The sequence below is a fragment of the Ailuropoda melanoleuca genome, chromosome 14, assembly GCF_002007445.2.
Source record: "Ailuropoda melanoleuca isolate Jingjing chromosome 14, ASM200744v2, whole genome shotgun sequence".
NCBI lineage: Eukaryota > Metazoa > Chordata > Mammalia > Carnivora > Ursidae > Ailuropoda > Ailuropoda melanoleuca.
Window position 1 is genome coordinate 31,608,505 of NC_048231.1, and position 18,181 is coordinate 31,626,685.

General features: G+C 42.5%; 1 protein-coding gene across 1 annotated transcript in view; it reads left to right on the forward strand.

Moving 5' to 3' along the window:
* Positions 1 to 18,181, forward strand: part of UNC79 (unc-79 homolog, NALCN channel complex subunit) — a 203,516-nt gene that overhangs the window by 115,287 nt on the left and 70,048 nt on the right. Inside the window, 5 exon segments of the mRNA XM_034643061.1 lie at positions 4,670 to 4,956; positions 6,997 to 7,179; positions 8,000 to 8,162; positions 10,743 to 10,892; positions 11,478 to 12,695. Coding sequence (XP_034498952.1) covers positions 4,670 to 4,956; positions 6,997 to 7,179; positions 8,000 to 8,162; positions 10,743 to 10,892; positions 11,478 to 12,695 — 2,001 coding nt within the window.

Below are 18,181 nucleotides of genomic sequence, written 5' to 3' on the forward strand. Positions count from 1 at the left end.
TTTGGGAAATGGCAGTTTGTGTTGAACAAACATTTACTGGGCACCTTCAGTACTAGGAAATAGGAAGAATGCAAAGATACATCGGAAATTTTTATACTCTCCCCTTGCTTATATATAGTCAAGGAAGGGAGATAAAGCGTGAACTTACGTGAACTCTCATCTGGTGAATGGGCCAGTGCTACGGGATAGTTGCCATCAGGTGCAGCGGGAGGAAAGTTGGGGGCAGCAGGGACGGTCTTATGAAGAGGTGGCTTTCCAGCCAGGCCTTGACTGGTAGATAGGATGTAAAGGCATGTATGGGGGATAGGAAGAGGCAGGGATGGGGAGCGTAGGACAGTACCGAGTTAGTCACTGGCCCCAGCTTTGCAGCCCTTCTGCGGTGTATACACACAACACAGCTGCTGTGAAGTTGGGTTAATGGGCTAGGGGGATCAGTGAGGTGGTGTAATTAGAACTAGCAACATAAGGCAAACTCATTTATAGTGCTTCATCATTGGCTTCTCCGGAACAAATGCAGAGGAAGCTCATGGAAAGGGTGCTTCCTTCCTCCACCTGATTGTCGCTTGTTGGTTTGACAGAGGGCGCAGGGTCAGCTTATGCAGAGGAATATTCCCTATATCCTCGTTGTTTGGGGCCCTCATTAGTTTTTCTCCTATATAGAAGAAATATTTACCTGAGATATTTATTTGAATTCAGTGTACTTAGATGCTTATGAATAATAACCATCTAGTATATGTCAGACACCTCCTCATATTCTGTGAGGGATATAAAAATGGGTAAGACATAGCACTTACCTTCAAGGAGCCTCGTTCTCCTAGGGGAAATCGGCAAATGAGTAAATAAATTCTGTCTTGCAATTTGCCCCATTTTAGGAAATAGTGAAGGAAATTTTCCTCCATTCTTCCCTCCCATCCTCCCTCTCCTCTTGCCTTGGGATTTGCGGAAGTTAGAGATCACACCCAGTTGCTGAGAGGAGGGTGGGCAGAGGTAGGAAGAATGGCTTCTGAGAACCAGATTCACAGGATGAGATTGGCTGGAGTTGGGGGTGCTAGGAAGATATTACACCCTGAACAAGACACAAAGGTGGGAAGGTGTTGGGTATGTTCTGAGACCTAGGAGTAGCCCACCTTGTAAGAATGTTGAGCATCTGGGATAGAATAATAAGAGATAAGTCTGGAAAAGCAGATCCTGATCCTGCCTGGTTTCCGATCATTAAACAAATAAAATCGTATGACACTTTGGAGTTTCAATCAGTTGTACCACTCTGTGGACAGACTGTGATGGACCCAGTCCATGATAAAGTTAGGGTAGGAATCACTCTGTCCCGTGATTCTAAAGATGCTTACAGTTTTCTTTAGAGAAATGATAATATCAAAAATTTTAACAAGTTAAATCTCTATGGTTAAAGCATAGAGGAATTTCATAGACTAGAGTTCAAAACTAGGATTCAAAAGTGTTTTAATCATTACATCTTAGAGAAAATGTCATAGGCATCCAGTTTTAAAACAGAAATTTCATACCTTTTGTAGATAACTAAAACAGTAATATTGTCTTTATTAATAGAGAAAATTCTGGCTTTTCTAAGCTATTTTTTCTTAGGGATTTGATTAAGGAAACTTTTCTTTATGAAGAATATACCAGTGATGTATGCTATTTTAAAGAAAGACAATAGACAAGGCACAGACTTGCAAAGCCCACAACTAGAAAAGTAAATTTTTGGAACGAAGATTTTTTTTTACTTTATGCAAAAGGTTTCATCAGTTAGTTCCTTTTTTTTTCCAGTAGATTTAATGGTTTGTTAAAGATCACTCATTATTGCCTGTTCAGGGAAAACAAAGAAAGGAGCAGCAAACTTAAAGCTAAAACACTGAAGATCAGTGAAGATGTATTTCAAAGGAGAATAGGGCATTGGTGAAATGTACTCAATCATTAGGAAACTATGATTTGATGGGAAAAGTTAGGTTACACACTATCTTATTTTATTGTTTTTTTTTGGGGGGGGTACGGCAGACAGAGGGAGAAAGAGAGAGAATCTCAAGTAGGTTCCATGCTCAGTGCAGAGCCTGATGCAGGACTCAATCTCAGGACGCTGAGGTTATGACCTGAGCTGAAATCAAGAGTCAGATGCTTAGCTGACTGAACCACCCAGATGCCCCAGGGTATACACTTTTTAAATGAACATCTACTTATAATGGGAAGAGGAATTTTGAAATATTTAAAGATGAAGTCTGACCTGAACTAAGAATGAAATGAGCCAGAGTCTTAGTTGGGCCTTGTTTGGAGCTCCCTTTCTTCTGTATTGAGGCCCCTGGATTCTCAGGGATATAAAATAAAGGGGCGCTCCTTCCCAAATGCTCCCTAGTTCCATTGTTAACATGGGGACTTTGGAGTCTAGCCAGTCTGAGCTTTGTGGTGGCTGAGCAGGACAGTGCTACAAGGTCTCTTAAACCTTGCCCCCCAGAGCTGAAACAAATTGAGGAAGGAAGTTATATTGTAACAGCTATCCCTTGCTGCTGCAGTCACATTGAATCCTGTGGGGAGCCTGCATTCTCACACCCTGCATTCTCACACTCCTCACATTCTTGGCTCAGGCTTGCCCAAAGCAATAACTCCTTCTAGTTGTAAAGTAATACTCTGGAGAAGAAAGAAATCAAGATTAAAGATTTCTCAGTGCTGGAAAGATAGTTCTCTAAACTTATTTTATTTTATTTTATTTTATTTTATTTTATTTTATGAGATTTACATAGGTATTGCTTTTGGCCTAATCTTCTATTCCAAACGTTTAATTTGATTATAATATACAGCAACGCTTCACATTTATGGCCTCTTGGTGAAATAGGGTGTTCCACATAAATTGACTTTTCTCCTGGTGGCTGATGCATGCCCCATAAGTAACAATATCAACAATTTATTGATCACTGTCATTGATGCATGTGGAACACTGTAATAAACAAGTCCTCGGGTTTTATTTGAATGATTTTGGGTGAAAGCTTCTCCAGAGTACAATGCACACATTTACTCTTCATACACAGACTGCAGGAGATAGAAAATGTTTATGTCCTAGGGTCATATTGACATTTATCTGATGGTTTCCCCTAAATGAGAGGCTCTTAGACTTAGTTGACTCTGTTGCCCTTCACCCATGGTCAATGATCCCTTCTCAGTATATCACTTTTGAACAGACGAACATTATTCTGAGCATCTGGGGCGAAATAGAGAACCAAGCTTGTTACCTCAGGCTTGCCAAATTAGTTGAGCTAATGAATATAAATTACTACCTATCTCCTCGTATCCTTCATGCCATAGTTATATGATATTATATGATACATGATATGATATGATCACAGTTTGGTTTATAATGGTTGGTAAGCAAAGCCTGTCATTGTTTAGCAGAAATTTTCCTTGCAGAGTGGGAGATGAGAACCCTGGGTGCATCATCTAAGCCACCAAGCAAAAACCTTGCTTTCCATTTAGAAATTCTGATGTTGCTTGTCCAAGAAGGGGCAAGGATGCAGAGGGTATTTTGAATAAGCCCCCAAACATAAACATAGAAGAGCAAATCTCACCCTTTCTTCACCAAGAGTCCTGAACTAAACCAGATCAGAAGAGGCAGAAAAACAAACAGAGGCAGGGTGTAATTTCTGACTTTGACAAATAACAGAGAGAAGGTCAAAGTCAGGGAGCTGCTCTGATACAATTATTTGTTAGGTTATGAGTAAGTCAAGGACTAAGGTACTTTTTTTCTTTCAATGTAAATTTCAGCTCACTGTCATGTGGTATTTTTCTGTTTTTAAAAGCTCATGCTTCTTTCCTTCTGTCTGTCCCCTCCCTTCTATGTTTCTCATTACATACAGCCGGACTTATAATTTGCTATTTATAATTTTGACTGTATCCTTCATAGAGTACCCACTCCTGATATCTCAGGATTTGGAAAAGAAAACTTTACATTTTTTTTCCACCAGCTGATTTATGAACATAACTGAATTGAGATAATTTTTTTAAAGATTTTATTTATTTATTTGACAGAGAGAGAGAACGTGTGAGCACGAGCACGGGGAGCGGCAGGCAGAGGGAGAGGGAGAAGCAGACTCCTGGCTGAGCAGGGAGCCTGATGCGGGGCTCTATCCCAGGACCCTGGGATCATGACCTGAGCTGAAGGCAGACGCTTAAGCGACTGAGCCACCCAGGCGCCCCCAAATTGAGATAATAATTTAAGCAAAAGAACTCAGTGGATGCTTTTGTGCTCAGTGGATGTTAGAATATTATTTTTGTGGTTATTTTTATGTGCTTAGTTTACAAAGCTGGAAGAGAAACTTCTCTTTATCACTGGGGATAAAACTTTGCCAAGATATTTAAAAAATCGCTAAATACGAAGTTTATTTAGGTATTTTTCTTGCCATTCAAAGAGAACCTTGCTTTATAGTGCCTTATTTTTATTTCTATTCCCTTATTACTCCCAAATTACTTGGTTGTTGATGAGCACAATAACTTTCACCCCTGGACTAATGCTTTGCTGAGTAAGCCATACTTTGCCTTTACGTTGGTCCAGAACAGACCCTTTAAATATTCAGTGGAAGCAAAAGGCATGGTGCTTTATCGATAAGTGAGATTTCCTTGTGAGCGTCCTTGTGAGGGAGCCACCCAGTGATGACCTTTCTTGTACTGACAGGACAACAATCTCCTGAGAATGACAACACCATCAAGGACCTGCTCCCAGAAGATGCTGGGATCGACCACCAGACTGTTCACCAGCTGATTACAGTCCTCATGAAGTTCATGGCCAAGGACGAGAGCAGCGCTGAGTCAGACATCAGCAGCGCCAAGGCCTTCAACACGGTCAAGCGGCACCTGTACGTCTTACTCGGTTATGACCAACAGGAGGGTTGCTTCATGATTGCACCTCAAAAAATGCGCCTGTCAACTTGCTTTAATGCATTTATTGCAGGAATTGCCCAAGTAAGTGTAAGCTTCCAGGAGTCATACCATTAAGGTTTTAGTAGAAGCAAGTCATTAAGTTCCATTTAGCCAACATGGGTTCTGTGTAGAGGTTTGTGCAAGTGACTTTATTAGGCAGGGGTACATGGACGGGAGTATAAGATGAGTGAGACTAATAGGGAGTATAGGATTTTTGGCGTGGGGGGGGCAGGAGTAGAATATACCTAACATGAAGTTTACCATTTTAACCATTTTTAAGTATGGAATTCAGTGGCATTAAGTATATTTGCATTATTATGTAACTGGAACCATTATCCATCTCTAGAGCTTTTTCATTATCCTAAACTGAAACTCTACCCATTAAAAAAATAAGGGAGTGTAGAATTTTTGTTTATGGACTTTTAAAAAAAAATCTTTTATCCTTTTTGGCTTCGAGTGGAGAGTTGAGTTAATTGTACAACTTTCTTCCTGTCACATTATCATCACTGGCTTTCTCCGTGTTTGTCTGCTACTCCCAACTGCTGTAGTTTATACCGCGGTGCCCATTGACCAGGCTCTAACTGTCCATTGTGCCAGTAGACGGACACGCATATTGCTTGCTCCCAGCTACTTAACCACTCCAGACAGCTCAGCAGCGAACAGATGCATATGCACGTTGTCCACCACTGGGAGAATTCCTTTGAGATGCGTTCGCAAGAGCAGAATTAGTGGATTATTGGGTTTTTGTATGCCTAACTTGACAAGCGCTACACAAAGGGTGTAGAACTTGGGGCTAGAGAGAAATTGATATGAATTTCAACTCTGCCACTGTTGTTATCTGTTGTGGCCTTAAACATCGTCTGCTTCTTTGCTCATTGGTAACAGACTTCTGTTATGAGCAATTAGAGCCAACATATTGCTGAGCACTTAATCAGCGCCTGTCTGTGGTAGGAGCTCGGTGATGGCCACTGTTATCAATTTGCTCAAATAGATTGTAATGTGATGAACACAGATAAGCGAAGTAGGAACAATGTGTGCTTAGAAGTCTTTTGCTGATGCTGGTAACAAGATGGGTCCCCACTAACACTCAGTTGTTCGTGGTGAAGAGAGGGCGCGCCATTCCAGATACCGAACTTCCCTCCCCTCCTCCTTTTGTTCCTCACTTCTCTCATCCTGTATTTACATCATGCTTATTTATTCAATAAAGCAAAAAATTAAATACAAATCTCCACGAAACCCATGACAAAATAAGCAACTCATGTTTCAGTGTTCGTATGTTATTGCTGGCTCCATTATCGCATTCATATGTACTTCTATATGGGTATATGCATGTGCACACATTTTCTACAGTAATGGGATCATATTATACGTATTGATAAATACATGTAACATCTTTTAAAATTGATTATGAAGTTGATACCGTGTAAATAAATTTGTACCATATCCCATTTCATGGCTACATAGTATCCTATTGTCATACAAATAATCTCATTTAACTCATCTCCTGTTGTTGAACATGGAGGTTATTTTCAATTTGCGGTGACTGTAAGGCTGGATATCTTTACGTATGCATCTTGGAACAGTTGTCTGATTTTTTTCCTTAGGATATATTTAATTACTATACAGGAGGCTATGTACTTTTCCTTACTTCTGAATAGATATTGCTAAATTGCTCTCCTGAAACGCTGTGTTGAGTAATACTCTTGCCAGTAGCGTCTGAGAATGCCCGTTTCCCCCAGTGAGTACCAGTAGTAGGTGTTTTCATTGATTCTAGTTTAATTCCAGTTAACAGTTGAATAGAACATTTGAATGAATGCAGTTTTATTCTCCATAGATAATTTAGCAGGTACATCAAATAATTAGATAATTAAGTGGATAAAATGATTTTAATGTACAGGTGTTTTTTTATTTCTTGTAAGGTTTAACTTTTCCCCCTTCAGGGTCACTGGCCATTACTGTTAACATTTTGTGAGATGCCTTTTAGATATTTTGCCTCTTGTTTTGATGGGTCACATTTTTCCTTTGGGCTTATGGGTGTTCTCTATACTTTTCCTTCAGTTATTAATATTTTTCTTATTTCAGGTTATGGACTATAACATTAACTTGGGAAAACACCTTCTCCCCTTGGTGGTTCAGGTGCTCAAATACTGCTCTTGTCCTCAACTACGGCATTATTTCCAACAGCCACCTCGTTGCTCCCTCTGGTCCCTAAAACCTCACATCCGGCAGATGTGGTTAAAGGCCTTGCTTGTCATCCTTTACAAGGTGAGTTGTGATGGTCACTCCTTTTCAAGCTAGAACGATTCCCTAGAGAGGAGAACACTTAAGGGATCTCAGTTGAGAGTTTCGTAGGATAGTCATTTCACCTTCAGGGGACGAATCATGATTTGTACAATTAGTGTTGAGAAGTAAAGAGCCATTGGAATATCAACACCAAGGCCAGCGTATGTGCAACGAATGTTTAAAACAAACAGATGATGGGGGCGCCTGGGTGGCACAGCGGTTGGGCGTTTGCCTTCGGCTCAGGGCATGATCCCGGCGTTATGGGATCGAGACCCACATCAGGCTCCTCCACTATGAGCCTGCTTCTTCCTCTCNTCTTCCTCTCCCACTCCCCCTGCTTGTGTTCCCTCTCTCGCTGGCTGTCTCTATCTCTGTCAAATAAATAAATAAAATCTTAAAAAAAAAAACAAAAAAAACAGATGATGGTTGTAGGACATTGAGATCAACAATCTGTGTTTATGCTCAGCATCTCGTATTTTATCTGTGTATGAATTATTATGTCAGAAAGCAAGGAAAATACTTAAAGTTGTATTCATACACCGGAGGTTTATGCCAGATAATTTTCTTGAAAGGAATCGTAACCGTGAACTGGCATGCATTGCCGTCTGTGGTTTGGTGCGAGAGGAAGGGAATACGGTCCCTTGTCCAAATAAGGCCATGATAAAAATTTCTGGTTTTGCGTCTGTGTATATTTCTCTTTATTCCCAAGAACTACTGAGAAAAGTATCTAGCAAGATCACGTGGAAAAACTTACCCTTCAAAATAACCATTTATATTTTTCTCCCTCCGTTTTATTGAGCAGTATCCATATCGAGACTGTGATATCAGCAAGGTCCTGCTGCATCTGATTCACATAACAGTCAATACACTCAATGCACAGTATCATAGCTGCAAGCCCCATGCCACGGCAGGACCTTTGTACAGTGACAACAGTAACATAAGCAGATACAGCGAAAAAGAAAAAGGTACTTTACATATCTCAATTCTATCCCGAACTTAGCTTGAATACGTGATACATTTCTGGACAGTGGTTTTCTTAGGAGATGGCGGAGTGCCCCCAGATATAATTCTGGAATCAAAAAATTACCTACTGCTTCGTTAATGGTCCAACTTTCCCATGAATGTCGCTGCTTTAATTTTTTAAATGAGCATTCAAGAGAAATAGTTGATATGCTTCTAAAGCCCATTTCATAAGAAATGTTTTGTAAAAAAAAAATTGTCTGCTGTTTGGTTAAGGAGCCTTTGTAAGCCTTTCCCTATGTGTTGGAAGCATCTTGCTTTGGGCCGTGAAGTAACTCTTGGTCGGCACTCGGTGGAGCCATGATCTTGTCGTCTCTAGTTTGCTCCTGAACTTTGTGCTCACAGATGTGAATCGGGTCTAAATTTCCTGAAGTGCTTCTTCCTAGCTTCCTTGTTCGATAAGAAAATGATTTAAGGCAACTGAGGTGACATTTTTTTCTGCATAGGTCTAAATCATTTCCAGTATCAACCCTTTTTATATTGATAGCTTTTCTGCAAACGAGGCAGGCGAATGAAATTTTAGATAGAGTAAAATCTCAGCCTGGATGTTTTCAGGTGAGAGCCAAAGAACCAAGGTGTATGTTTTTAGTGTAAGTCACAAGTCTAGACTTGTAAAAGGGGACATCATATACTCCAATCCTGGGAGAAAGCCAAGAGCCCTGTGACCCTTTGTGGTGTTAGTAGATTCTGACTTGGTAGGACTGCTCTGGGAATATCTCACCAAAATGGACTGGAGCTACTGTTCATTTAGTTCGAAAAGGTCTAAGAACCTTGATTGGCCATAGATGGAACTGTAAGTCCTGGTACCACTCAGGTCCTTCCTGAAGAGAGTATCTTGTCTCCCGGCTTAGGTCCCAGTTTCTGGAAAGTGGGATGGATTCCGTTAAACTATAGATGTCCTTGATCCGGGCTCAGTGTTTGGGCCAATCTCCGATGAGCCTTTCTGAATGGGAGGGGCCATCTTGAAGTCCTTCCATCTCTCATTCAGGACATTTTGCGAATTATTTCAAAATCATGTAATGGAAGTCACACAACTATTTCCTTGAAAAACTGTATTTTTCAAAAGGGATTTTTTTTTTTTTAAGGACATAAAGAACTAAAACAGACCATCGTGTTGTATCTCCCCGGGAACATGGGAACCTGATAGGCTTTGTCATCTTTGCAGAAGTTCACCGGGGGTTTTGTATCATTTTGATCATTTAACACTCATTTTTTTATTTGACTAAAAAAAGGATTCGTAGGATCACTTTATCTATCACCTGCTGCTTCAAATATCACTTAGTCGTAGAGTCTCGTGTTGTAGGACAGGATCAGTCCACAAAATTTGGCTCTCTCCTTGGCTCCCCGAATACTCGAGAAATCTTAAATAGTTGTCATCGCACCCGAGTCTCATTTTGTCATATAGGTAGATATAAAATAGGCCAAATACTATGATTTCAGTGATATTCTCCTTTATAATAGGTTAATTCCATTTACTGTGGTATGAAGTGCATTTTTGTAGCCTTTCTTTTCTTTTCTTTTCTTTTCTTTTTTCTTTTCTTTTCTTTTCTTTTCTTTTCTTTTCTTTTCTTTTCTTTTTTGCTGCTTTGTGCAGGGTTTTGGCCTTTCCAGAGGATGAAAGAAAAACATTTATTAGGTGACCTCTGTGGGTTGCAACATAGCAACCCTTTCCTCATGAACGTGTTTTTGGGTTTATCTTTGGTCTGAACGTGACCCAAATAGGGACAAAAGGGTATGCAGAAATAATCTTGCTAGGCAGGCTAAGTGACAGGTTTGCTTCTGGGGCCTCGGGATCCTCAGTCAGAGAGTCTTTGTAGGATGCATAATAGTGACACGTGGCGAACTCCACAGAGGAGGGTCTTAACTTTAAGAAGGGAGAATGTTATTTTCTGTTTTCCTTTTCCTTCGTTTACTCTTTCAGTCCATAATCATTTGTGGAGCTTTTGAAATGACCAGCGGCTTCTCTAAGCTTTTTCTGTGTGTTGTGTGTTTCATTACCAAATGTAGAGTACAGTATTTTGCATTCACAAAGTATAAGGTGCATGTACTGTTAGGCTGTGTCTATGCCAGTTCTCACATCCCAGGAAGGCGTACGTGTATTTTTGGAAAGGGCGAGAGCTACTCATTTTGTTTCATTTTCTCTTGCCAAAATTAGCCTGAAAATTCACCCAAAGCAGGCGCATTCAAGGAGTCTCACAGATCCCCGAAATGTGTGTGTGATCTGATTTTAAGAGCATTGGAAAAATTTCCCCACGAAGGCCCTCTTGGAACATGGAGATGCCTCTCTTGAAAATGCTGCCCGTGGTCACACAGAAAACAAGAGGCAGCCTTGTAACAGGTTGCTCTGTCAACATTTGGATAATCCGACATCTGGACGAACTACCAAAGCCATGGCCAGAACTTGAGCTGGTGTAGAAACCAGCCCAGACTGTGTTCCCTCGTGCTTTCATTGAAATGCTTGTGTAGACACAGCCTAAGAGAGAGTAACCTCCCAAGTGTAATTTTGACTTTCTCTCCCCAATTAGAAGAAGATAGTGTTTTTGATGAATCTGATATTCATGATACACCTACTGGACCCTGCAATAAAGAGTCTCAAACTTTTTTTGCAAGATTGAAAAGGATAGGCGGCAGCAAAATGGTGAAATATCAGCCGGTTGAGATGAATGTTCAGAGAAGTATGAATTTTTTCCTCTTAGTAGTTTTATGCAGAAATGTTGTACTCTACCGTTTGTTTGGGGTGAAATCTTAATTTTATTACGTTACTACACATTTTAATACCGTTGATTTTATATATATGTATGCACAAACAGTATATATATATCCACACTTATATATATACGTGCCTTGACAGATACATCATTAATGTCATGACCGTCTGAGAGGGCCATTGCTTGATTTGATTTGTTGCAAAATGTTTGCTTCTCTTCCACACGATTTGAATACAGTTTCCTAGATCTGCCTCAGCCCAAAAGCAGTCCCCTCTCCTGTGCACAAGAATGAATAGAGCTGAGGAATTATCCCGAAGCCTGATTTTGGAAATAAGATCTTAACCTGCCATTTCGGGTTCTCTCCTTCCAGAGTTTTCTGGGTTTTGAAATTAGAAGGAACTTTCCAAAAACTTGGCCAGAGAGTCAGTTTTCCCTCCTGTTGGAGCTGGGATTGTGATTATGATTTATGCCAGTGGTATGCCCAAGTATGAGGGGGAAAAAAGTGGTGGCATCTCCAAGTAAAACAGTACTAGCTCTTTCTGTTTTAATCAGGTGAAATAGAACTGGCCGAATATAGAGAAACGGGTGCATTACAAGACAGCATTCTACACTGTGTGAGAGAAGAAAGCATTCAGAAAAAAAAGCTGCGCTCTTTAAAACAAAAATCTCTTGATATAGGGAATGCAGACTCCCTCTTGTTTACATTAGACGAGCACCGGAGGAAGTCCTGCATAGACCGGTGTGACCTAGATAAGCCTCCCGCCCATGCTGCTTATGTCATGCAGAGACATGACCACGGACGTCCCAGACAGAATTCTGCTACAAGGCCTGACGACCCCGAAGGCCCCGAGAACCCAGCAACGGAAAGTTTCCAGGAAACCCGCAGGCCTGTGATACCAGAAGTCAGGTTAAACTGCATGGAGACGTTTGAGGTCAAAGTGGATTCTCCTCTCAAGCCTGCTCCTAAAGAGGATTTAGACCTGATAGATTTGTCCTCTGACTCTACATCCGGGCCCGAAAAGCGCTCGGTGCTCTCCACGTCCGACAGCGACTCTCTTGTGTTCGAGCCTCTCCCCCCTCTCCGCATAGTAGAGAGTGACGAGGAAGAGGAGACCATGGACCAGGGAAATGATGGTGCCTCTAGTAAAAACCCTGCCCCCTCCCCTGCCCTCCCCAGCCCCCCCTCCGTCTTCAGCCTCAGCACAACTCCCCTTGTGCAAGTAAGCGTGGAGGATTGTTCCAAAGACTTCTCTTCCAAGGACTCAGGAAACAACCACTCAGCAGGTGCCACAGATTCTGCCCGCGTCGCTCTGGGAGACCCCGCGGACTCTGAAGACCGTTCGAAGCCGCAGGAGTCACAGGACTTTGCCTGTGGTAGCCCACTCACGCTTAAACAAAAGCGAGACCTCCTCCAGAAGTCCTATGCCCTCCCTGAGGTGTCACTGGACGACAGCCCCGAGCCCAGCATCGAGGAGGAGAAGCCCGGTGGGCCGGTGCCAAGTTCAGGGGCCAAAACCGTCCTCCTCAAAGTCCCCGAGGATGCCGAGAACCCAACAGAAATTGAGAAGCCCGACACTAGTGCTGAGTCGGACACAGAACAGAATCCCGAGAGGAAGGCAGAAGAGGAAGGAGCCGAGGAATCCGAATTCAAGATCCAGATTGTTCCCAGGCAGAGGAAACAGCGCAAGATTGCTGTCAGTGCCATCCAGAGAGAGTACCTGGATATCTCCTTCAACATTCTGGACAAGCTGGGAGAACAGAAAGACCCAGGTAAGCTCATCTCTCTTCTTCCTCCCAGCCTGACACGCAGGTTTGTGCATCTTTCTCGTTCAGGTCTCGGCACTGAGTATGCATCAAACTCTCAATCTTATGATGTCAGAGAGTGACATTATAATTGCTTCAGAGTCATGCCGAATCCTTCCCGCTTACCACCACGTGGTTGGGTTCAGACGTGGTTCTACTGGCTCCATAAACGTTTATGTATTTGTCGTTTCTCAACTCTTAACAGTCCATTCTTGACCATCCTTGGCAATAAGAGGCAGTGGTTAATTCATATCAAGATCCCGGATATCATCTCAGCCTTCCCCAAACAGTAAAAGTCATTAATTTGAACTTTTTTTGCCTTCTTGGTTTTCCATGCTTTAGCCAGCTTTGATATATAGTCCAAAAAAGGAACAAACATGAAGGGTTAAAATAAAGCAAAGAGTGCTTAGAATGGTTAAGAATCGACTATAATCCTGTAGGGTCCACAGTGGATTACATACTCTAACCAAATGTCAGCAGCTTGGTGGGCCTTGTGTGTCCGAAAAACCCTAGTTGCAGCCTAGACCCTGATCCATGGGCACCGCTTGATGGTGTAGTTGTCACAGCTCATGGATTTCCTGCCTCAGGTGTCATTTCTCCCCTTTCCTTGGAGGCATGGTTTTTAAGAAAGATAATTTGAAAAAGCGGCAAGCCGATAGTCCGCCTCATCCAAGCACAGTCTTTTGCAGTATTCCCATGATGCTGATCGCAACACTTTGTGTCTCAGCTCAGATCTAAAGAAAAAAAAAAGAATGTGACTCTTCAGAAAAAATGAAATTGTGCAGGAATGATCATTATAGTAGATTCATAGCCTGTGGACTGCTGAGGACTGGCAAAGATCTTGGAGGCTTGGAGACTTGTAGTGAAAATCCGTCCTTTTCTGTAAGAAGAGATGGACACTCTGAGGAAGCGATGTGCCCAGGCTGCATGGATAGGCAGCCGCAGGGCCAGGATGCCTGTCCTGATTCTAGTCCTTCCTCTCCCACTGCTCCACACAAAAGCAACACCCAAGACAAGGGATTCAGATCCTGTATTGGCTCTGGGTGTTCCAGCTGCTTTCTCCCTCCCAGCACAGAGCTGTGTACCTTGAAGGTGCTCTGGAAAAATCTGTTGAATGAATGTTAGTATATTTGGAAAGGGTCGTGCTCCAGCCAGGCAGATGGAAGAGTAGGATCCTGGTGATAACACAGTTGAAGAAGGTTTCTAGGGAAACTGGAATGCCTTTTTATTGTTCGGAGCCAGGAAACTGGCTGCATATAGATGGAGGAAAGCATTGACCTAGAGACTCTAGAGGTCTGTAGGGTGGATATATAAGAAACCATCCAAGGTCTAAAGAGTGGGTATATAAGAAACACTATGTAAGTCTACAGAGTGGGTGTGCGTGATATATAGGTTATAGTGTATGTGTGTGTGTGTGTGTGTGTGTGTGTGTTGCCACCTTTATCCATCCCATGTCAGATTGTTCCCCAGGCTACCAGGGAGGAGATTAGTTTCAAGAACAAGAGGAAAGCATCTGATAATTATGATAATATGTCTTTTAAATGTTTATAATATATCTGATAGTGTCATAATAGTTTTGTATCTGTATAGTGGCCCAGCTCCCACAGACACACTGATCTACCTTCCCTCCCTTACTGGTGCTGGAAGGAGGTCTGGGTTCAGAGTAAGACACAGGCTTCTCTAGACCTTCTGGCCTCTATCAGCTGGAGGAAAGGAAGGCCCAGACAGCTACAGCTCCTAGTCCTTCCAAACTCAGAGCCTAGCCACTGCTCATAGCCTTGATCCACCAGATCCAAGTGCATCATGTACTTTCCCTCTGTTCATGTCAGTCCCTGCAGGAAGGCCCAGGGCACTCTAGTTTCCATAAGGCTCTGCACATCTCCTGTTCTGAACTTCTGTCCCACCTTATGCTAACTACTGAAAACCTTCCTCCATCCTTCATGAGCAAAATCCCATATATGCTCTCTCATCCGACTACCCCCTTCATGCCCCAGTCTAGTGGAAACTCGGCTCTGCCCCAAGGACACTGCTTTCCTCACTGCCTTGTGCCCTCGGCTTGGGTGCCCTTGGGCCCCTTCCTTGCTCACTGCTGCCCCTTTCAGACCATTCCCACCTTGTCTCTAAAAACACCCAGCTCTGAACCTCATACTACTGACCCCTGATGACAATTATCTGGTGACAGTTTGACTCCTGGCTCTTTTTTCATTCTTGTCTGAACTGTTGCTGCCTGAATTCTTACTGATTCCAATATTAGAGTTGATGATCCCTCTGCTGTTCCGGCTTCTCAGTTCCTGGAATTCATCTTCTCTAGTGACTTTGTTTTTATCCAGCACCCTAGCTCAGCGATTCGTTCCCATGGTCTTAACGCAGACCTTGTTTTTAGCAATAGCTACAGCCTTTCCACAATGTCCTTCTCATGCCTCCTGTCCTCTGATTTCCATTTCTTCTCTCGCTGGACAACCCCAGATGGGTCCTTTCATGTCCCTCCCTACTTCATGTCTTCTGTCCCCTTCCTTACTCTAGTCAACAAGTGTAGCCCCCCTCCTGGCACCCTCTTGGCCTTCGCATTTCAGCTTGCTTGGCTAAACACAACCCTTGTCAGAGCCATCTTTCCATCTACCCGCACCCTTACCTATCTGATGAGTGTGACTGGAGAAAAACACAGTATTGACTGGTCGCATTTTATTTATTTATTTATTTATTTATTTATTTATTTATTTATTTATTTTTAATGTTTTTTTTATTATATTATGTTAGTCCCCATACAGTACATCCCTGGTTTTTGATGTAAAGTTCGATGATTCATTAGTTGCGTATAACACCCAGTGCACCATGCAATACGTGCCCTCCTTACTTCCCATCACCAGTCTATCACATTCCCCCAACCCCCTCCCCNCCTCCAGTGCCGTCCATGTTGCAGCAAATGTTGAGAATTCGTTCTTTCTGATAGCTGAGTAATATTCCATTGTATATATGGACCACAGCTTCTTAATCCAGTCATCTGTTGAAGGGCATCTCGGCTCCTTCCATGATTTGGCTATTGTGGACAATGCAGCTATGAACATTGGGGTGCATATGGCCCTTCTCTTTACTACGTCTGTATCTTTGGGGTAAACACCCAGTAGTGCAATGGCTGGGTCATAGGGTAGTTCAATTTTTAACTTTTTAAGGGACCTCCACACTGTTTTCCAGAGTGGCTGTACCAACTTGCATTCCCACCAACAATGTAGGAGGGATCCCCTTTCTCCACATCCTCTCCAACAATTGTTGTTTCTTGCCTTGTCTATCTTTGCCATTCTAACTGGCGTAAGGTGGTATCTCAGTGTGGTTTTGATTTGAATTTCCCTGATGGCTAATGATTTTGAACATTTTTTCATGTGTCTGTTAGCCATTTGTATGTCTTCATTGGAAAAGTGTCTGTGCATATCTTCTGCCCATTTTATGATTTGTTTATTTGTTTCTCGCGTATTGAGTTTGAGAAGTTCTTGATGACTGGTCTCATTTTAAATTCGTGACCATAGATCTCAACTGGATCCTTAAACTACCTGGCCATCGTACCATATTTCCCTGGTCCATTCACGTTTCCATTCTCCTGAGTGACTGTTTATTTTTTGGTGACTTGTCTTTCCAAACTTCCAATAACTCTTCCTGTTTGACATAATAAGAAGAAATTTCCGCAGCTTCCTGCCACCTCATTTGCCTGCCTTCCAGTATCTGCACTTGTACACCTGGCCTTCATCGCTGGGGCTACAGGTGAACTGTCTGGTTTTACTGTTTAAAGCCAGCTTTTCCACATGTGGAGAAGATTTCATTTCTCTTACCTATTCAGGGCTATAGGCCTAGAAATTCTCCCTTCTTTCCTCCCCACCCCTGCTAGATTTTTTTCTTCCTAAGGTATTCTTGACTTGAGCATACTAACATAATTTTATTTTTCTCTTAAAAAAAAAAGTTCTTGATCCCAGTTCTCCCACTTATTATCTCGTTTTGCTCCTCCCCTCTTGGCAAAACATATTAAAGAGTTACCTATACAATCATTATCTCCAATTTTTTCCCATTCTATTCCTTCTAAAAAGAATTTATCATTCCTATGAAGCTTTCATCCCCAGTGGTTCACCCAGACATCACTTGTCAAGGTGACCAATGACCTCCAGTGGTCAGTTCTTAGCTCGTACCTCCCCGCTTTGTTTGGCTTCTTGAATACTGTACTCTCCTGGTTTTCTGTTTATTCGGTGGTCACTCCTTCTCAATCTCTTGTTGGTTCCTCCTTAGCTCTCTAAAGAGGGAGTGCCCTAGGGTCTCAGTCCTCTGTCTACACTCACTGTCTGGGTGATCTCATCTGGTTTTATGATTTTATATATTGTCTTTATGCTGAGACAACTCACTCAGTTGCCTATTGCTGGAATAATGCTGTGTTACAAATAAGCATAAAATCTCAGCAACATATAATGGTAAGTCTATTGGTCACTGTGGATTGGCTAATCTAGGCTGAGCTGGGCTGGGTGGCCAACCTCCTCCTGGGATCCCTGAAGCCTGGGAATATCTTCTCATGGTGATGGCAAGAGGCACAAGAGAGCAAGTCTAATTGCACAGGCACTTTTCAAGCATTTGGCTGCGGTACGCCTGCAGATATTTCATAGCCAAAACAAATCACCTAGCTGAAGCCAAAGTCAAGAGAGAAATATACCCTGCCTGTAATGAGGGTGGAACTTCTAAGTCACATGGCAAAGAGCGTGGATTCAGGGAGAAGTGAAGAATTAAAGCCTTTTCTATCAGGTATACTTGGGACATACGTGGGACGTACTCATAATAAAAAGTTATCTATTGTTTATCTGAAATTAAGTTTTAACTGGGCATCCTCTATTTTGTGTGGTCACCTTAATCTACCTTCAAAATATATCCAGAATCTGGTCCCCTTCCACTATCTCCCCTGCTTCACTCTGCTCTGAGCCCCCACACTTCTCACCTGGGTCAGTGACTGTAGCCTCCTGACTGGTCCCCTGTCTTCAACCCTTATTGCCTTCATATTTTCCCAACACAGCAATTACAGTGATCCTTTAAGACATGAGATGATACCATTCCTCTGATTAAAACCCTCCATTGGCTCCCCATTTCTTTCATAGTAAAAGCTCAGGTCCTTGATATTTCTGGAGTGCTCTGTGGTCTCGATTCTCATTAGCTCTCGGACTTCATTTGGTGCTGCTCTCACCCCATCGCTTCTATGCAGCTGTGGTGGCCCCTGCCATTTCTTGAACACTCCCCGCATAGTTCCACCTGAGGGCCTTTGCGCTGGCTGCTTCCTCAGCCTGAAACCATCTTCCCCACATGTCTGCCTGGTTTCCTCTCTCCCTTCTGTTGATCCTTAGGTTTCCAATGAGGCCTGGACCACACTGCACCTTTCCACCCCTGTCTGGCATCTTGGAATCCCTTCTTCTCTGTGTCTCTCCTACAGAGAA